The 22,721-nt window shown below is 40.1% G+C and overlaps 2 protein-coding genes across 2 annotated transcripts; both read right to left on the minus strand.

Annotated features, from left to right (window-relative positions):
- Positions 1-848: 848 nt before the first annotated feature.
- Positions 849-1,796, minus strand: LOC130105807 (olfactory receptor 10A6-like). Its single transcript, XM_056271999.1, has one exon. It carries the CDS (start codon positions 1,794-1,796, stop codon positions 849-851), a length of 948 nt encoding a protein of 315 aa, XP_056127974.1.
- Positions 1,797-6,838: 5,042 nt separating this feature from the next.
- Positions 6,839-8,054, minus strand: or30bw1 (odorant receptor, family 30, subfamily BW, member 1). Its single transcript, XM_056272007.1, has one exon. It carries the CDS (start codon positions 8,052-8,054, stop codon positions 7,056-7,058), a length of 999 nt encoding a protein of 332 aa, XP_056127982.1. The 3' UTR covers positions 6,839-7,055.
- Positions 8,055-22,721: the final 14,667 nt, after the last annotated feature.

Raw genomic sequence — 22,721 nt, forward strand, 5'->3', positions numbered from 1 at the left:
GTATTTTACGGCTTAATACCTGATATTCAGGCCAAGGGGCCCTTTTGCTTTGAAGTCGGAAAACAAATGGTCTCAGAAAAGGAACTATATCAATGGCAATCTGAAGAAAACAATGAAGATGATGCCATCTAGTGGCCATTTAGTCCACATGGTCCACAAAACCAAGGTTCTTCATTCATTGGGAATTCTGGTGGATTTTCAGGTGTTAATATTGGGATGCAGGGACCTTTTTATTATCCTTTTAATTACAACTCACTGAACAAAACAAAAAATAGTTTAGGATATTCAATATTTCTCATTCATTTTATGTATTATCTTTAAGTTTTAATTTTTTTTTAATTTTTATTTATTTATTTTTATAAAAATGTTCTAATTAATGTGTCTAGAAACTAGCCAGGAAAATGATTACATGGTGAACATTTATACTATTTTTAAAGAACAACATTTTATAAAGGAAATAAAAAAATAGTGATCTTTGGATTAAATACGTAAAGTAAACCTCAGTTTATATGTTTTCAGAAATTCTTCACAACAGACAAAAAACAAAATAGATAAAACCTTTAAACTTTATCATGTGTGCCATTTAATCAATAGTTTATTCAGAGCACTTGCCTTGGTTAGAGGAAAATTGAGAAAATGAAAGATAAAAAACTCATCTTTTCTAAAAAAAATAAAATGAAACTTGAAATGAAATGAATCTTAATATTTTAAGATATGTCAGTGCAAGTTGCTTTCAGTTAAAACAGCTCAATGTTTTTTAGTCTGGGACTATCTTAAGCCTTTTCTGTGAAACCGGGGGTAAATACTGATTAAGTTATTGACATATTTTAGACTGCCCATCAGCATTGTCATCTGCATGCTAACTTCATGTGTCTCATTTTTCTCTTTAATGCATCTTTGATCTCTTTGGTTCTGAGGCAGTATATCATGGGATTGACAACAGGTGGAAGCAGACTGTACCACATAGTTAACATAATCCGAATGTCAGGAGTGAATGCAGCTGTCACATCAAATGTATAGACAACACATCTGGGGAGATAATACAGACAAACGATGAGGAGCTGTGGAGTGCAAGTTAAGAACGTTTTATATCGGGCCTGAATGTCAGAAATTTTGAAAACCGATGTGAAGATGGCAATAAAAGAAAATATAATAACAGTCAAAGGGCCCAAAATAATAAACATGGCCCATCCAAAAGCAAAAAGCCTTTTCTGCTTTATATCTCGACAAGAGAGTTTAATTACTGCATTTCGTTCACAATAATTTTGGGTTATTACATTAGAAGCACAGTAGGGCTCATCGAAGGCATGATAAACAATGATCGCCATCAAAGGTATTAACATTGTCCAAATCACCCCACATGCAAGGAAAACAGTTTTGTTTGTAATAAGGACACAGTATCTCAGTGGGTTACGTACAGCAACAAACCGGTCAATGGCCACTAATAGTATAACAAAATAATTAATACCCCCTAAGTAATGAACAAAAAACATCTGCACAAAGCAACTATAAAATGATGTAGTGTTGATATTGAATAGATATTTTGCAATGGCTTTAGGCAGCGTGACAGTTCCAAAAGCAAAATCACACACAGCAAGATTACAGAAGATTAAATAGGTGGGTTTCTGAAGGCTTCTCTCACAAGAAATAAAAGAAATAATAAAGATATTTCCTCCTGCCAGTGTCAAGTAGACAAAGAACAAAAGGGTTCCCACAGCTCCATAATACTGTGGATGGAGTCCTGGAAATCCCAGCAGGTAGAATTCAGTAAAGACAGTGACATTGGTGTTGATCATGACTCTATACGGCTTCACAATTACCTGATAAAAAAACCGATTGTAATACCAATTAGAAAAAGAAAATGTAAACAAAGCTGAATCTGAAAGTGGCATCAAAATAGCACAACAAAGTTCAACATTAATGTAAAATATTATAATAACATTAGATTGTATTACCAATTAGAAAAAGAAAATGAAAACAAAGCTGAATCTGAAAGTGGCATAAAAATAGCACAACAAAGTTCAACATTAATGCAAAATATTATAAAAACATTAAAACCTTATATTATTAGTATATTTCGGGCAATTATTTCCATAAGACATTGCTAATTTATGCAGATGCACAAAAGACCTGCCGCAGATACATACTGTATCGTTAGTATGGAAATCTTCTTCTTGCTGAACATGCATCTGATGATGATATGATGAAATCATGCTTTATCATCTCTCTTGAGAGACCAAAGAGACCTTTTTGAGGGGATGAGACACAACAACAAGTGATCTTTATTTGTGACCTTGTGACAATTTTTACCTTAATACATTTACATAAACAAGACACCTGAAATTATCTCTGCAACATGTTAACTCTTATGTTCTGGTTGGGGTCCCAAACAGTGTGTGACCCCTGTATTACCTCAGACCCTCTTTAAAGGCACAATATGTAAGATTTTTGGATTTAAATGTCCAAAAACCACTAGAACAATGCTATATATTTTGTTGACTTGTGTACTTACAATATCCCAAATGTTTCCAACAATGTTCAGCTATTTTAACCACTGTAATGGCCAGTGTCTGCATGTCAATGACGTCATACCCGCCTTACCCTCGATTTCCAGTTTTACTTGCGTAGAAACCATGGAAACACCAGACTCCTTTAATATACTTTGCTTTTATTAGACAAGTGAGCAACTGTTTGGATACCTTTATCGACAGAAAACGAATCATTGTTATATAGATCAAAACAGTTAGTCTTATTGTTTGAAGCTTGTTTTCTTGATTTACCGTTGAGTAACTTGTTTGTATCAGAGACAACACTATTCTGTCTAAGTTGCTAACATAGCATAATCAGAAAGAGCTAAAGCTCTTTCTGATTATGCTATGTTAGCAAAATATAGTAACAGTAATACAGCATTTTCTCCACCATTTAGTGGAGCATCCAGCTTTTTACAAATACGATATTCTAATATCGATCTAGCTTGCAATATGCAACAAGTGTCTCATACCAGCCACCGAGCATTAAAATAACTTTAACATAACACATTATTTAGAATATTTGGATCAGTTTTCTAAAGTGAAAAGCATGATAACCCTACTAATGACTGAAGTCATTGTAAACTTTTGAGGTTTATGAAAGGTTTTGGATAGTAATGACTCAAGTAGTATTACATCCTTCTGAAGGAATTACTAATTATTTGGATCAGTATTCTAAAGTGAAGATCATGGTAACCCACCAGTAACTGCTCTCTCTATCTCAGCAGCAGCACCGACGAGATATATCGAACTGCAGAACCACAAATCACAGCAGTGCCAGGACAGCAGCCTCAAACCCAAAGTTAGGGTGGCGCAGATGATCGTGTGTATTTATTACATGCTCATAGATTAGGTTCGTGGGCCATCAGGGGAGGCTTGGCAATCAGAATCGTCATCATGCCCATTCAAACCGAAGGAGCGTGTGCCATATTTAAGTTGCATGATTATGCCTTGTTTCCCTGTGAGATGTGGTGTTTCTATTGCATTATATTAATTGCATTGTACCATTTTATTGTTTCTTTAGTTATGTAGTATATTAGCTATACAGTGTTGGTGAATTTTTTTTATTTCAGATAAAAGAAAACAGTCAATATACTTCTGTTGCAAAGTGTGGTGAGTTTTGTAGCCCTATTAGCTACGAAATCCATTGTGAAGCAAGTATGCCCGAACCAGAGCTGTTCGGACCAATCAAATTGTCAGGGCGGGCTTTATACGATGATGGACAGATGATCAACCGTAACGTAATCATCCAGGTCCCCAAATAGTGCTTGGGATGAATTTGTTTACAACAAAGAATGGCTGCCGCTGGAGAAATTAGATGTGTAGATTCAGCCATCGTGTCTGTTATAGAAGATGTAGACAGCGCATTCATTTTAAAAGAGGAACAGAGAACCTCGATCAAGGCATTTGTAGATCCAATTGAGTCCAGAGGCATTTTCTTTCCTGGTTCGGTTGAAACACACCCCATAATCACAGCCCAATGGAGCAGTATCAGACTCACATTCGGACTAGAATCTAAGTATGACAACGTCAGGCTATAGCGCTATAATACCATTCGCATTTGGTGGAGTTTAGTATAGGCCAGCTAAGTATGTTCACGTAGCCTACTGGTGCAGGCCATTTTCCTTGTTTGGGCTTAATTTACCCTTCACTGCTTTTCGCAGTTTGTGTGGTTTAGTAGCCTATTCGACATCAGATGGGTAAGCCTCACTGGACAGATAAAGGCATGGTTGATCACAGCATCGGATGGGAGTTCAATACTCACGGCACCAGACTGGCGAGTCTCGCCGGCTGAGGAACAGTGAAAGTATAGGCGTTTGACCGGGAGGGCTCTCGCAGCATCTGATGGGAGTTCTATACTCACGTCATCGGACGGGTAAGCCTCGCCAGCCCGTTCTCATCCCAAGGCGTCACATTTCGTCTTTTGACATTTCGTCGAAATCTTACGCACATGGCATCCTTTAGCGTCAATATGAGACGCAGAACCCAAGGCGTCATACAGGTGACGCTTTTGACATTTCGCTTAAATCCGACGCACATGGCATCCTTTAGCGTCAATATGAGACGCAGAACCCAAGGCGTCATACAGGTGACGCTTTTGACATTTCGCTTAAATCCGACGCACATGGCATCCTTTAGCGTCAATATGAGACGCAGAACCCAAGGCGTCATACAGGTGACGCTTTTGACATTTCGCTTAAATCCGACGCACATGGCATCCTTTAGCGTCAATATGAGACGCAGATCCCAAGGCGTCACCTATATGACGCCATAGGATGAGAATGTGTTGGCCTCGCAGACCAACGAACGGGGAAAAGCATGAAATTAAGTGGAATTTAATTAAGAGTTAATTTAACAAAAGATATTAGCCAATTGAAGTCAGCAAACTATGACCCATTAATATCCAAAATAGAAAAAGACATTGCAAGGTTGAATTTAATCCCCTTTATGACTCTTACATCTAGAATTGAGGACGGTGGTCAAAATCATTGTTCTCCCCAGGATGTTATACCTATTTCAGAATCTTCCAGTGGAGATACTGGACAAGGGAGTTATAGAATGGGACAAAATTATCTCAAGATATATCTGGCAAGGAAAACAACCCAGAAAAAGATAAAACACTACAACTGTCTAAGGCGAAGGGTGGGCTAGCTCTCCCGTGCTTAAAAAGTTATTATCAAGCAGCACAAATAAAGCCTTTGCTGAACTTATGTAATCCCTCCTACTCTGCTAGGTGGAAAGAAATTGAAACGAAAATGACAACGGAAGCTCCAATACAGGCATTAATCGGGGATAACAAACTCTGGCACCAATCGAATAATGTACCCAACCCATGGCTTGGCATTTCACTTAAAGTGTGGTTTGAAATTGTTATAAAGAATAACTTGACACACAGCAATAAGCTGCTAAGGTGGATTGATACAGAATTTTCCCCTAATAAAAGAGATAATAGATTTAAAAATTGGGAACAAGGCCCACATATGTTCTGGGAACTATTAGAAAATAAGAAGTGTAAAAGTTTTGAAGAAATTAAAGAACAGTTTAGTCTGGCAAATCAAGATTTTATAGATTTCTGCAAGTGAGGCATTATTTAGAGGATGATATAAAAAAGTAAAATTTCGACTTGGAGTTAAACATTATTAAAACTCTTTATCTCCGCATACCAATTTAAACTAAACAGGAAATGAATTTCAAAGATATATTCAGGGATAGAAAATTTAAAAAGAGACGATACGTTATATAAAACAAAAATGGGAAATTGAAGCAAACATAAAACTGACGGATGAGGAATGGGAAGATCTCACTCAACAAATATGGAGAGTGACATCATCCTTAACTTGGAGGGAACATGCATGGAAAAACTTAGTGAGATATTTTAGAACTCCAGCTCAGACAAAATATCGGGATACAAGCTGTTGGCGGGGATGTGGGGAAAAGAGTGCAAATCATGTTCATATTTTTTGGAGCTGTCCTTTGATGGTGAAATATTGGATGGAACTTAAACAATGCAAGATTTTACAGTTTAATCTCCCTCTCACTTTTGACACATTTTATTTGGGAAGACTTAATATCCAAGGTAAAACGAATCTGAATTGTAAAATGTTTAAAATCATGTTACTAGCAGGAAAAAAGGGAATTACTAGGAAGTGGCTAAAGGTGGAAGCGCCAAGAAAGGAAAATTGGGTTGATGTGATGCATGATATATACATTATGGAGAAACTGACTTTTACTTGTAGATTTGAAATGGATAAATTTGAGAGGTTGTGGAATGGATTCTTGAAATTTATTCGGCCAATAAGATCAGACTTTGTGTGAAACATACCTGACACTCCCCTGTTTTGTTCATTTGTTCAATAAAATAAATACTATATAATCACACATTTGTTTGTTGCTACATTTTGCAGTAAATTTCCCATGGGGGAAAGAAAAGTCTTTATCTCTGTTACTAAACATTTATGGTATTTTAATTTGTATTTAATAGTAACATAAATGTAATAGTAAACAGATATTTTTATAGATAAAAAATATCAGTACAATAATAGCAATAAATAAAGATAGATTGTTAGGCTTGTTGCAGAGTGTGTGTGGGATCTTTGTGTATATAGGGACAGATTTTTCTCAACTATACAAAACCCATAATTCAAGGCTTAATTCTCTTAAGTTTTTAAAAGCACAAACATAGAGACAAATTGAGGGACCAAAGACGGGCATGTGCAATCACAGAGTTTTAAATTTTAATAAAAACAATTAATTGTACATTTAACATAAATTTCAATGTCTCAAATATATTTCTATAGCACAGTTTAAAACAACTGAAAGTTGACCAATGTGCTTTACATTGATACAAATATCTTATTAAAAAGGTGAACAAAGAGTATCTGTCAAATTAAATAGTATTTGTATTTATATTTGTAAGATTGGCCACCACGCCATGCATATGGTCGTGAAACCTCCAACACTATATTGGCCAGTGTTTCAGTTTCATTGTCGCTGTATCGGAATAATTATTTCTGGACCAGATTATTTTTACCCAAGATTTAACTTTCCTTTGACTCCAACCTGTTTTATCTTAATTTTTTTAATTATTGCCTCTTTGATCTCTTTAGTCTTGAAGCAATATATAAACGGGTTAATAACAGCAGGTATGAGACTATACATCAAGGAGACCACAATGCGGATGTCAATACTAAATTCATAGCCAGCAACATGTGTCATATACACAAAAGTTCTGGGTAGATAATACAGACAAATGATCAGTAACTGTGGAGTGCACGTGGAAATGGCTTTATAGCGTCCTTCTGAATTTGACATTCTCAACACAGTGATGATGATAGAGATGTAAGAAAATAAGATAAAACTTAAAGGACCCCACAGAACAATCATGGCAATGACTAGAGATGTGACTTTCATGGTAGTTATGTCTCCACATGCCAGTTTGCTTAAAGACACGTGATCACAGTAGCAATGGGGTATGACATTTGACCCACAGAAATTCACACTGAGGAGCAGGAAAGTGACTCCAACTAACTGCAGCATGTTTGCTATCCAAACACATGCACACATAATGGCAATAGTTGAATTTTTAATCAGGGTATGATATCTGAGAGGATTGCAAATAGCTATGAATCGATCAAGAGCCATCAGTGCCATGAGGAATGAATTTGTAGCCCCAAGAAAATGGACAAAATACATCTGCGTCAAGCAGGTGTTGAATGATATGATTTTGTCAAACATCCAGTACGTTGCAATGACTCTTGGGTAGGTTGTCGTTCCAAGTGCAAGATCTGCCATTGCGAGGTTACAGAAGATTAGGTATGTTGGTTTCTGAATGCTTTTCTCGCACATCACAAAGACAATGATGAAAATATTCCCAGTAGCAAGAAGGAGGTATAAGACGAAAAACAAAGCTCCTACACATCCGTAATACTCAGGAGGGAGGCCAGGAAAACCTCGTAGAACAAACTCAGTAATCATTGTTGTGCTGTTTGTATTTTTGTAGGTTCCATCATTGCTGCCCGACCCCATCTGGCGAAATAAAAAGTAAAATAGCACAATAAAACTTATATACACAAACTCTTGCATGAGTACAATATGTATGCCTACATAAAGATACAACATTTGAAGAACATTGCTCTATGATTTTAATAGACATTAATAATTTAAGCTTAGATAATATTTTTTTTACAGTGCGGAATCTACAAACACAATATTTACAAATAGAATAAGACAAAACAGGCTCATGATCTTTTTCTAGACATAACATAAATATACTTACAGCACAGGTCAGAGTGTCCTCAGTTACGTTATGATTACAAGTTTGCTTTGGCTTTGGCTTTTAAATGCTCACACTTGAGATACACTTAAACTCTTTGACGTAATGTAAAACTCTCACATGTAGAACCCCCTGAGGGCTCTGTAGAACAGAACATTTATTTTAAAATTACTGTAAGGGGTGGAAAGAGCAGTTTTGTTGCACATAATCCTATATTTGTAATGTATTTATTTATATACGTATTTACTGTCAACATTATCAAATTCTAATTAAAAAAACTTTATTATCTATCAACCAGTGATAGAAATTTGTCTTTGGTTAAAAAGGCTCACATATACACAGTACAATCAATCACACGCACATCACAAAATACAATTGATACAAGGAAGACAAAAGTAGGCCTGCCTTGTAAATAATGTAAATAAATAAAGGCTCAAGCCCAATATACTAATAAAACGTTTTGGTCTTGTTTAAAATAGAAATAGCAGTAGGAATAAAAGAGTTCCTGTAAGCTTTCTTTTTGGCCAAAGGAGCTCTAAAGCGGCAACCTGATGGTAGTACCTGAAAAGAGGGGTACAGAGGATTAGAGGGGTCAGTAACAATGGAGACTGCTTTCCTCTTTACTGCACAGTTATAGAGGTCTACTAGTTGAATCTGGGGGGGCCCAATAATTTCAGATGCCTGTTTGATTACTCTGGATAATTTTTCCTTATTTTTAGCAGAAACAAAATTAAACCAGGATGCAATATTAAAGGTCATAACTGATTCAACAAGAGAATGATATACTGTTATCATGATATTCTGTCTTACATTAAAACTCTTCAACCTTCTCAATAGAAATAAGCGCTGTTGAGCTTTCTTATAGTTGATATTCACATGTTGAGACACTAGCTTAAGTGGTTCAGATAGTGATGAACGAAACCTCCCACAACATAACTCCTTCGTCTTACTTATATTTAACTCCAGATAACTTTCTTGGAACCTTTGAATCATTGAATCAACATATTGTCTATATGTGACCAGGGATTGCTCATCTGTTATGCAGGCCACCAAAGCCATGTCATCAGCGTATTTCAAAAGTGACATACCCACAATATCACACCTGATTTCATTTGTATATATGGAAAATAAAATAGGTGATAACACGCAACCATGAGGAACCCCCGTATTTACAATAATACTATTAGATTTAAAACATTCTGACATGTTGGGGTCTATCTTTTAAAAAGTCCTTAATCCATAGAACAAGAGTTGAATTAACTTGTAGTCTCTGCAGGTAATTCAGTAATAGACAAATGTCATGAAATTATATTGCCTAATGATGAAGTGAAGAGGTCAGCCAAGCTAAAATAAACAAATCAATAAATAGGTTTGCTACTTCCTTTACATCAAGGTTGGTTGATCAATACTGAAACAGAAAACTGCTTGCTTCCACGATGGATTCAAAGCTACCATTGATAGAACTACAAATGCGCCCAGGTCTAAAACGTCACTTTATAGCTACACTGTTAGCAATTGATGTAATTTTTACAATAAATTTTACAACAACATATTGTATTCATGTTTTTATTGTAAATGCAAATGCATGTAATTTTATTGTAACTACACTGTAGAAGCATTATTTTACAGCCACCGCATAGCATTGTGGGATCGCTGCTGTTTGAATTTTGAAATTGCCCGGCGGCTGCCAACGGTACCAGAATCAAACATTTTAGGAAGAATCAGGTATGAAACATTACCATGAAATCTATTTTATAAGTCTATGGATATCCAGTCACAGCCTTAAAATCAGATAAAGATAAAAAGAAGACATTAAATCTCTGAAGATCTCAGCAGAGGAGGATTAAACAACTCCACAAACAGCATTACCAGCTTCACTTATTACTAACCAGACTGACTTTAATTCAGTCATAAGTCTATGAACGGAGGTTAGATGTCGAAGGTTTAAAATGTTTGGTCACCATTATGATGATCAGTGTTTACTTTAGTTGGGCAGTTTGACTCATGGCATTTTAAGTTAAATTTTGGTCTTTGTAACAGTGTTTACCAAAGCACATAATTTGTTACATAGGAAAACAAAACCAAAGTGTTCAGGTGTTATAGTTTTCATTATCAAAAAGGAGAATGATTCACTAATCTTATCCTGGACCCTGACCAAAAGTTGTAATTTGTTATTAATAAATAACTTTGACCTTACTTGACACAGGGTATTTTTGTATACATTTTTTGATTTAAAAAAAAAAATTCATTATAATTTTTTTTTAGAAACAAACAGACATCAAGAATCACCATATGAATCTCAACAATGGTGACATGCTTCATGCTACAATGCATGCTGGGAGTTTTAAACTATGTAGCCTCCCAGAATGCATTGCGGCATAAAGCATGTCACCATTGTTGAGATTCATATGTAGATTCTTGATGTCTGTGTGTGTGTCCAAATATTACATTCCCAATTTTAGAAAAAATATCAGCTTGATGTCTGATCTGTATAAAAAAATGTATTAATAACAAATAACCACTTTCGGTTGTTTTTTGTATTTTATTATGTTATAAACCTATCACTAGACCACTTTTGTTTCTGACTTTCTTTGCAACAAATGATGTATGATGACCATAAATTCACATAAGAAGTCTAGAGTCAAATTGCCCAACTAAAGGCAACACTGTTCACCATAATGGTGGCAAAAATTGTACAATGGTAAATTTTTACCATCGTTGTGTTTTTAATTGGCTAATACGGAACTTAGTAAATGTACAGTAAATTGTAATAAATTACAGCATTTTACTGTAATAATGCTACTATAATCACAGTAGCACTGCTGTATAAATACAGTACTTTATTGTAACAGTAAACAGTAAAAATCCTGTATATTACTTGCTGTAAATTTACTGCAATTAGTTGCCAGGAATTTCCTGTAAAATTACAATAAATTGTTAACAGTGTAGCAATGACGGCTTGGGCTGTTTAAGCTGTGGTGTACTTAAGTACATTTGGTAACACTTTACTTGAAGGGGTGTGCATAAGACTGACATGAAACCTTCATAATCATGACATGACACATGTCATGAATATGAAGGAGGTTTTATGCATGTTTATGACAACTGTCATTAAGTGTCATTCGCTCAATTATGACATTTTTAATGCAAATATGACATTGTTTGAGATGTCTTGGTTATGACAACTTGACAAACCAATACATCACACCTGTCAGTGTCTTTGTCATGAACACTTGACATAAACCAATACATCATAACCTGTCAGTGTCTTTGTCATGAACACTTGACATAAACCAATACATCATAACCTGTCAGTGTCTTTGTCATGACAACTTGACATTACCAAGACAACACAACCTGTCATAAATATGTCATAAACATGACATAGCAGATTAATTATCAAACTTAAGAAACCACTTAGCTTTATGGGTTAACATTACATTAAACTGTCAGGTAGTTAGTTTTGACATTGGCTGTCATGAGGCCATTATAACATTTTAATGACAAATTCAATTTGTACCACTGTAGTTGAGGTCAAGAAAAATATTCATGACACAATTATAATGGCCTCATGACAGCCAATGCCAAAACCAACCACATGACAGTTTAATGTAATGTTAACCCATAAAGCTAAGTGGTTTCTTAAGTTTGATAATTAATCTGCTATGTCATGTTTATGACATATTTATGACAATTGATGTTGTCTTGGTAATGTCAGATTGTCATGACCAAAACACTGACAGGTTTTGATGTATTGGTTTATGTCAAGTTGTCATAACAAAGACATCTCAAACAATGTCATATTTGCATTAAAAATGTCATAATTGAGCGAATGACACTTAATGACAGTTGTCATAAACATGCATAAAACCTCCTTCATATTCTTGACATGTGTCATGTCATGATTATGATAGTGTCATGTCAGTCTTATGCACACCACTTCAAGTAAAGTGTTACCGACAATATGGGAACGCCCTTGGAGTGACCGGTGTCTTAGCGCGTGGCAGATGGCAGTCCATGACGTCACACACAGAGCACCCATGCGTATAAAAGGGTTCCTGAGTTACACAAAATCAGCTTAAATGTCTACAGGACCCACTTATTTGTAGTGTGTGAAAACCATGGCAAACAGCAAAGGTTTCAGGAATTGTGTGCCTCCCTGTCCACACTTTTTGACATCTGAGGACACGTGTGAGCTCTACTGTACATTGTCTTCTTGGGAACGGAGCATGTGCGTTGAGGGGGCTGGATGCACTTATTCTGACAAATGGATGCTTAGCCTCCAGGGAGGGGCAAGCGTCTGCACTCTGTGGTTCAGGCCCTGCTGCTGCCACCGTGGCAGAACAACTACCAACTAGAAAGTGTAATGGCGGGTAACGTCATGACCAGGAGGCTATAAACGTTTTTACCATGCATGGTGCGAATTCTAAAAACAAAGGGGAAACCAACAGGGGCTAAACACTCTCTACTTCAGGGTGTCCAGGTGAGCCGACCTTCTCGGACCGTCAAACAGTCAGGACGGGACCGGTACAGAAGCTGAGGCTAGGGGGGAACTCTTCCACCAGACAGGTGAATAGCCAGGTACAGTACGTATACCTTCTCAAGGAGCGGAGCAGGGCAGAGTCTCGTGGTGGAGAAGGATCTTCGCGGGGCAGACAGGTGAGTATCCAAGCAAGCAAACCTTCTCGGATCGTCGAACAGTCGGGGCGTGGCCGGTACAGAAACTGATGGCCAGGAGGGAACTCTTCCACCAGACAGGTGAATAGCCAGGTAAGTATACCTTCTCAAGGAACGGAGCAGGGCAAAGTCTCGTGGTGGAGAAGGATCTTCGCGGGGCAGACAGGTGAGTATCCAAGCGAGCAAACCTTCTCGGACCGTCGAGCAGTCGGGGCGTGGCCGGTACAGAAACTGATGGCCAAGAGGGAACTCTTCCACCAGACAGGAGAATAGCCAGGTAAGTAAACCTTCTCAAGGAGCGGAGCAGGGCAAAGTCTCGTGGTGGAGAAGGATCTTCGCGGGGCAGACAGGTGAGTATCCAAGCGAGCAAACCTTCTCGGACCGTCGAACAGTCGGGGCGTGGCCGGTACAGAAACTGATGGCCAAGAGGGAACTCTTCCAACAGACAGGTGAGGGATTCTTGGCTGGAGGGTGTCTTCCTGCAGCAGACAGGGATGCATCTAGTGTGTGTCTCTCCTTCAGGCAGGCATCACACGTTAGCAAAGGAATCCTCTGTTAAAGAGACAAGGTCAGTTATACAAGTGCATGTACGCTTTTTCTTCAATACGGAGACGAGGGCTTACAGCTAGAGTGCATTGCTCCAAAACAGACAGAGATGTGGCCAGTGTGTGTCTCTCCTTCAGGCAGGCATCACACAAGGGAACATTAGCGGCGAAATCTTCTATTAAATAGACAGAACAAGTTATACATGTGCCCACATTCTTCTCACATGCAGAGATGAAACACGCACATTCCACACTTAGAGTCTTCTTCAGTAACAGCGGACAAGAATATGAACTGGGGAATACTCGGCAGTTAATATGTATATAAATCCCACACACCACAACCTCACTTCAAGCCAATACTGTGTGACACTTCAATTCAGGCACTGCATATCCACTCTCACTCTCAGTGCAATAAGGCCAGCACTCACCCAATGATCAATCCTTCCACTGTTGCGCTGAATCAGTTCTCATCAGAGGGCGAAGAGATGTAGATAACTTCTCACGGGCACAGGGGACAAGCGTCTTCAATGCCCTCTCACATTCAGAAGAAAGATAGCGGGAAGTCAAGGATGACTCGATCCAAACACTCTCCAGTGACAGTTACACTCGCGATCAATACACTTCACAACTTTATATCCAGCTCGGGGCAGAGCATACCTTCACATAGATCCGATGTCATACTACTTATCTCCCTTTCAATGATGATGGCGTTTTCCGGTCTTGACTCGATCTCCACAATTCACTCACTTCCCATCCTTTGACGTTTTCAACTCGTGTTCACACAATCACCATTGCACCCTCAATTCAGCCGAATCCTCTCCATAGATATCTCCGCGAATCAGCGTCACTGCAGAAGAAATGATTTCTCCCGGGGGAGCACCACACTCGACTGCCTCTTCCCTCTCCTTTTATACACTCCATTTGTCTGCATAGCCCTATCGCAGATCCCCGCGTAAATCCTCCACACCTGATGCTGATCTGTCATCAGCCGCCGCTGCCATGGCGACAGATACACAACCGGAACCGGCTCGGTGTTTCAGTAAGGCCGTTCCGGGGGGAACACAATTTCAGCGGGACTTAGTTCCCCTTCGCTTCGTCACCTCGTGACAACTGCTTTCGTGTTTTTTTTGGGGGGTTTTTTGCGGGGAGAGTGGGCATGAGCAAAAAAAAAAAATATATCGGAGGCTAATTTTTCTAAAGTTATATTAGCAAGGTCTATAAGTTCATCTGGTAGAATGACTTTTTACCTTTGCTTGTCTAAGAAAACATCAGAACGTTTTTTCTAGCTCGAGGATTTGTAGCATATTATGGATCAATACAATACAGTATGCGATCAGTGAGCCATCGGCTTTTACACTATGTAGCGCACTGCAAAAAAGCTACACTGGCGCCAAATAAAAGCAAAGTAACGTCTGGATGCAACGTGCAAGCTAAATTAGACACATTGAAGGGCAGCATCCATCTAGCTAGATCAAGCCAAAATCTCCACTAGCCATTTAGACGCGGGTATACACCGGTGTCTTAATTTGAAGAATTTGATATCTATTTATTTGCAAACTAAGTTACACAAATAAAACCGACAGAGGAACGGCTAAACAACTACAGATATCAAACTTGTTTGCTAATGACAATGCTGACATCAAAGTTATAGTATCTAGCGTACTAGTAAGCCCGTAACAGACAGCAATCATAATAAAAACCTTTACAGACAATAGCAAACATCCTGAGGTCACAATTACTTGAAATTTAAATATTAAACACAGTTTATTCCAAAGATACTTACAAGTGCAACAGCAAGAAGGCCAGGTCAGGCCATTCGTTTTGCAGGCTTCTGTTTCTCTCAGTTCTCGCCATTCTGAAAAAGCCGGTCCGATATTTACTCGAGTCTGACTTCTTGCTCCGTCAGTCTCCTGTTTTACTCTTTTGTTGGTCCTCCGACAAAGATTTCCTAGCTTTCTGCTTATTTTTTACAGGCTCAGCCATAACTCAATCTATCGTTGCCCTTTGCTTATAGCTAGCCGGTGCTTGAATGGGGGCGTGTACTTGTGCAGTACCCGCCGGCCCAAAGTTACAAGTGAGTTTAATCCGCTCTCGGGCACCGGGGGGTGCGAAACCACCACCATTCAACCCGAAATAAGTAATATAACCATTCCACTGACTCCGAAGCTGTTCAGTTAAGGTAAAAAAGTTACTTAGATCACCTTTAAAGCGCCTTTCAGACAGGACGCGGAGCTGGGTTCAACGTTGCCCTTCAGATACAACGCGATTTGCTATTTTGCAAAAAGTTGAACTATTTTGAACTTTGACCGCGGAGTGCGCACGAGCACGCCAATGGTGCGCACTGCTGCGCTTGCGCTTCGGTCGAAGCAGCAACAAAACGTCCTCGCGCGTGCATTCCGCGTCCTGTCTAAAAGGCGCGTGAGTCTCAAGCTGAATGCGTGAGAGTTGGCAGCCCTGCTTTTTGAAGGGGGATAAATTGTCGGCAGCGTTCCTCCTTCCACCTAGGGGTGGGAGATATTGACAAAAATGAATATCTCGATATCGATATTCAGATGATATTTTTGCAATCCTTCAAAGAAATGTGTGCAAACTGGCAAAGAAGGTCCAGTTGGTCTTTTGACTTGCTGCATTTGACCTATTATTGTATAGAATTAATACTATTACATAAAGATATGAGAGACATTCTTGATTTAAACATGAACCAAGTTACTGTACTAAATATTTATTGTAATACAACAGTGCTTTTTCAGTACAATATATGCACGTAATAAATTAACTTTGTGCTTTGCAAACAGCAGTACTCTAGTAATAGACTAACAACAATGTGACTACCTCTTTAAAAAAAAGTTGATTTACAAAATGTAAACATTAGAACAACACAATATAACATTTTTGCACATTATATTAATAAAAAAAGATGAGGATAAAAAAAAGACAAAAGGAACTAAATAAATAACACAGACACTGCTCTGCAGGTAAAATCTGCATTCAAAATTTTGCTTTTGAAATGACAAAACACTTCTTTGGTAAACACCAGTGTAAACTGTAAGTGTAAACATGCAGTAACAGTAACAAGTAAATTTACTTAAGTAGATCTCTACTTTACTTGAGATTTTTTTTTTGTTGAGAACTGATTACTTTTATGCCTCTATATTTGAAAGATTAATGTAATACTTTCTACTCTCTCCTACATTTTTCCAAAGGTTCCAAAGTAAAAAGCATGGAGGTATTTTCTACAGCAAGTAGAACTAGTTGTACTTTTACTCAAGTATTAAATTATGTACTTTGATCAACACTGGTAATACGTTTAGTATACTGCACTGTCTTTAACATAATATGAACATAAAGACCAAAATATAGATGTCTATAATATAAATATAAATCTTAACCTTTTACTTTTAAACTTCAAGTATTATAAACTTCCACACAAAAAAACTAAAGCAGCCAACTGTTTCTTTGACTTACATTTTCTTCATATTGTGGGACAAAAACACTAGCCTGTCCGCAGCCTCTGGCTTCAGAGAAGCTCTCTGACATGTAACTACATTCCCACCTGTGCTGAATGCCCTCTCTGAAGGGCTGCTTGAAGCAGGGATGCACAGATACTTCCTGGCTAATTTCCCATTTTTAGGGAAATTTACCTCTTGTGTTTTCCACCAGCTTAATGGATCTTTGTCACTGTCTATCTCAGGTATCATGAGGTAGCTCTGCATTTCCTTTTCAACTGCACTTTGGAGAGACTCCTCTACCCTGTTGGCTTGCTGTGTTTTTTTTTTAAATAACAGTGTCTCACTGGTGCCTTCATCCTCAAGTACTGCTGTAGTGGAATGAGATGCTGCCGCTTCTGTTGCAGCCGGTTTGTCCTCCTCATTTCCCAGAGCCATAAGCTCAGCTTTAATCGCACTCTCAATGGCCAGGATTTGCTCATCCTTATTGTAGCGATGTTTGAATCGAGGGTCAAGTGTAGACGCCATCCCTAGCAGCTCCACCACGTTGTCTCCTGCAAATTTGCTGTTCAGGTATGTCAGAATGGATCGTTTGATGTCTTTGGTCAAGTCTGTATCATCCGACTGAACTGCCAGGACATCGTTGTTGAACAAGGACAGTACAGGTGTAACGTAAGAAACTGTAACCTGCTGCTCACCGGACAGAGCATCTGTGAACTCCAACAAGGGACCAAGTGCTTTGTTGATTGATTCCAAAACGTCAATATCTTGCCATGTAGGAATCAGGTGCCTGTGCTTTTTGTCTTCAGACAGTACTTGTTGTATGGCCTTGTGCTGCTCCAAAATCCTTTCGATCATTCGCTGCCTTGAGCCCCACCTTGTGGGGCACTCTGTTATGAGTGCATGTTGGGGAAGATTGAGCTGTTCTTGTACTTTTGCCAGAGCTTTTTTTTTTTCCAGCTGTTGGAAAAAGCTGCCACAACTTTTTTGCAGACTCCTAAGGCTCTGTCAATGCGGGGATATCGCATGCTCCGCTCTGTGGGGAAAAAAACAAAAAGTATTAAAAATATTATATTATTCAATAAAGTCTTTATTGTTCTTTTATATTGTTAAACATCTCAACAACAACTAAATTTAAACCAAATATCAATAATTGGTTATAGTCCATTTCAAATTTACATTTATTCATTTAGCAGACGCTTTTATCCAAAGCGACTTACAAATGAGAACAATAGAAGCAGTTAAACTAACAGTAGGATAAAAAAAAGTAAGTGTTATAACCTTTATCAGTTGAATCTAACGCAGAACCCGTAAAGGTTTTTATTTATTTATTTATTTATTTATTCTTTAATAGAAAGGAAGAGAAAGTGTTAGTATTACAAGTAAATTTACACGTGTTAGTGTATGCTAAAGTGTTAGTAAATTTAAATACTTACCAATGGCAATGTGAAGTCTGTGTCCAAAACATGGAAGTCGCTGCCAGTTGTTGATCCTCAGAGCACTGACCACATTAGCCCCGCTGTCAGTGGTCATGGAAACCATACGTTCATCGTCCAAAGACCACGAGGACAGGGCATCTTTTAGTCCTTGAGCAATAAGTTCACCGGTGTGATCCTCTGGGAAGTATGATGTCTGAAGGCAATAGCTCTGTAGTTGCCATTCTTCATCAACAAAATGTATTGTCAGAGATAGGTACGGCTCCGAGGTTCTGCTGGACCACAGATCGGAGGTTGTGGCATAATAGGTGACCTTCTGCAATTTATGGGACAGCGTTTGTCGACAAGACTCGTACAGTTTTGGTAGAGCTGTTTCACTGAAATATCTCCTTGAAGGCAGATTATATCTGGGATCTAAAGTCTGTAACATTTCTTGAAACCCATCCTTCTCGACTGATTGAATTGGCAACATAGACCTTGCAATAAAACTTGTTACAGAGTTTGTAATCGTTTTCCACTTTTCGCTTTTTTTGTCATATGGCGTTTTCTTTAAAAATGTTTCTGCCAAGGTCTGTTGTTGTGTTGTGTCTGTTTTTTTTTGTACCGTGTTTGTAGCAGCAGCACGAAGCCTTTCATAGGCCTACTCTTCAAACTGTGTTTTGTGCGTGGTACGGAGATGATGGAAGAGGTTGGTTGTGGCGCTCTGCTTTACGGCGATCTGCTTGCGACAAATTCTACAGATGGGCAACGTTTGTCGCTCGTCTTTCTTGTCAAAACCAAACCATCTCCAGGCTAAAGAAGCTGACCCACGTCTCGCTGTTAGTTCGTCTGGCACTGGTTCTTCTGAGGATGACTGTATTTTCACTTTCTTCGCTCATTTTTGTGTTGCGCTCAAAGCTAGATAACAAGTGATTGAGCATGGCACGCTGTAATGACGTAAGACGTCAGAGGATAAGCGAGGCATTATGGGCAGTTCCCCGTATTAATAAAAATGTTTTAGTTTGTACTAAAAAAAGTTTTTTTCTAGAAGTTAAAAGAAGCCCTTTTCGGAGGCTATTCCGTTGGATCTCTTGGGAAAATGTATTCCATCTTTTGGACTCTTCATTATACAATGCAATTTTCGAATGATGCAATCACAAAGCTCGCCACTTGAGGACGCCACACTGCCACTTAAGAAAAACTTTTCAACTTCAGTTTTCCGCAAACAACGCATATTTTGCCTTTTCTAACAGCTATTTTATTAATCGTACATAGGCTTTTCTCTTTACGCTTTTGGATTTTGTTGCTTTAACCTAAGAAACGTCATCATAACACACAGGTAAGAACTCCGTTGTATTGCAAATTAGCAACTCTCGTGCAATTGAGGAACGATCGTTATTTAGTAAAAAAACATAAAATACAGTCAAACAAACCCCTACAATATTAAAATCGCTACATATAATTGTTTAGAAGGTTATCGTGTGCGTTCTTTGTTTTCTCTTTAACTTCCTTCAGCTCTTTTCATGTTTGGGGGGTTGGATTGTCAAATTATGAAATATTCGATATCCCAATTTTGCATATCGTCCAGACAACAATTTGGATATTATCGTCTAAACGATATATCGCCCACCTCTACTTCCACCATGCTTCTTTTCCATGTGAGGAGTGTTTACATTAGACAAGAGTGCACTGCCCCGCATGCACACAGTGCTTATACATGTGGGGATTGTTTACATCAGAGTGTGCATTTTTTTTTGCGCAGAATATACGCAGTGTTTAAGCGGTTGATGGAAAATAAGCTAATGCGCATTCTAAAAATCTAAATTCGGATCTATTATTTTTCACGGTATTTTGAAGTGCCCGTTATAACAATATCGTGCATATTCATTACCATGATTTATCGCATTACCGAATACCAGCACATGTCTAAAATCAAGTAATTATGAAATGCACTAAGAAGGCTGAGTGCTTTCAGAAGTGTGCAGACCCGTGCCCGAGATATCTGATGCCGAGTGACACACATTGTGACGATCTGTAACGTGATGCGGTGAAGGCAGATAGGAGGCTGGATCCAAACGCAATGTACAGGCTTTATTTAGACGAACTACAAACTTAGACAAAGACTCAGAATCAGAAGCGACCAACGTCGACATCAAACATTCAACAACTCACCAACTTAGGGCACAGGCCTTAAAAACACAGGCCTTAAATAATCAAAGACAAACGAGCTAACAGGATAACAAGGGGGCGTGGATAATAAGAAACACCTGGGATAACTAAAAGACAGGTCAGGGAACCACTGAACATGAAAAGACAAGACACAAAACCCACATCATGACATAACCCCCCCTTAAGGGCGGCTCCTGACGCCCAACAAAACAAAAAAAAACAAAAAGTTCAGGAGGGCGGTGAAGCACATGCGGTCTTGGGGGAGGGATGGAGGGCCAGGCCCATGCAGGGGAACGGACCCTGGACATAGACAAGGCGGGCCTGGGCCGTAGAGCGTGGGCGGGCCTGACTGAACAGGTGGCCAGGGCGGAGCAAGACGAGGCGGAGGCCAGGGCGGAGCAAGACGAAGCGGAGGCCAGGGCGGAGCAGGATGAGGCGAAGGCCAGGGCGGAGCAGGCCAGGGCGGAGCAGGACGAGGCGAAGGCCAGGGCGGAGCAGGCCAGGGCGGAGCAGGACGAGGCGAAGGCCAGGGCGGAGCAGGCCAGGGCGGAGCAGGACGAGGCGAAGGCCAGGGCAGAGCATGACGAGACGAAGGCCAGGGTGGTGAAGCCCCTGCAGACGACCATGGCGGCGCAGCCTTCATGGTCTCCTCACCGGACCCTTGGCCCCCCCCAAAAAAATACTTGGGGAAATCCACGGGTTCAGGAAAGGCCTCCCGTAGCTTGAAGGGTGCAGGCAGGGCGAGGCGCAGAGGTGGGGCCGGCTGGGCGAGGCGCAGAGGCGGGGCCGGCAGGGCGAGGCGTCTGGATACACTCACCGAAGCCTGGCGAGCCGAACGAGTCCTCCTCCTCCTCCTCCTCCTCCTCCTCCTGTGACGGCGAGTCACTGGGCTTGATTCAATCACTTGGTCTGAATCACTCACTTGGCTAGATTCAGCACTGGACGCACTTGACTCGGCGGCACTTGACTCACTTGATTCGGCGGCACTTGACTCAGAAGACTCAGAAGACTCAGAAGACTCACTCGACGATGCACTTGACTCACTGGACGATGCACTTGACGATGCACTTGACTCACTGGATTCACTTGACTCGGCATTTGACTCACTGGATTCACTTGACTCGGCATTTGACTCACTGGATTCACTTGACTCGGCATTTGACTCACTGGATTCACTTGACTCGGCATTTGACTCACTGGATTCGGCAGGGCTTACATGAGGCGCAGGCTCGGCGGGGCAGACGAGAAGTTGCGGGGTCGTCTGGGCTCACGTGAAGCTCGGGCTCGGCTGGGCAGACGAGAAGTGCGGGCTCGGCGGGGCTCACGTGAAGCTCGGGCTCGACGGGGCTGGACCGGACCAGCGGCGAAGACGACGACGAGGGCTTCGCGGGTAATGTGAACTCGGGAGGTGTCGAGTAGAACAAGCCTGTAATGGAGAAGAGGTCTTCCAAGGAGCAAGCCTGAGCGATATACCGGTCAAGAGTCCAGTTGGTAAGTTCCCGCGGCATCCATAGAGCGATGTCATAATCCAGCCCGTTCCAAAACAGGCCCATGAGCTGGATATCATCTAGCGCTCCCAGATGGCAAATGGACAGAAAATCCTTCGCGTACCTTTGGACGGACTGGCCCTCTTGCAATAACGTCGACAGGTATTCTCCCAGAGCCCGGTTGCTGACAACTGCTGGATCCATTTCGTGGTGAGTTGTTCTGTGACGATCTGTAACGTGATGCGGTGAAGGCAGATAGGAGGCTGGATCCAAACGCAATGTACAGGCTTTATTTAGACGAACTACAAACCTAGACAAAGACTCAGAATCAGAAGCGACCAATGTCGACATCAAACATTCAACAACTCACCAACTTAGGGCAAAAACACAGGCCTTAAATAATCAAAGACAAACGAGCTAACAGGATAACAAGGGGGCGTGGATAATAAGAAACACCTGGGATAACTAAAAGACAGGTCAGGGAACCACTGAACATGAAAAGACAAGACACAAAACCCACATCATGACACACATGAACTGTGCGTTTTCTGTCTTAGAGAAGAGCACGCACAGGCAGTTCTCGAGGGATCTGCCTGTGCAAATTGTGAGCGTTTTCCTGGCCCTATTCTCGAGTGAAGAGCGCTCAGCGTCTGGACCTCGCGGCTCAGGTCCCGCTCGTGC

Source organism: Rhinichthys klamathensis, unplaced genomic scaffold (genome assembly GCF_029890125.1).
Source record: "Rhinichthys klamathensis goyatoka isolate OS25496 unplaced genomic scaffold, OSU_Roscu_1.1 h1tg000329l_1, whole genome shotgun sequence".
NCBI classification, from domain to species: domain Eukaryota; kingdom Metazoa; phylum Chordata; class Actinopteri; order Cypriniformes; family Leuciscidae; genus Rhinichthys; species Rhinichthys klamathensis.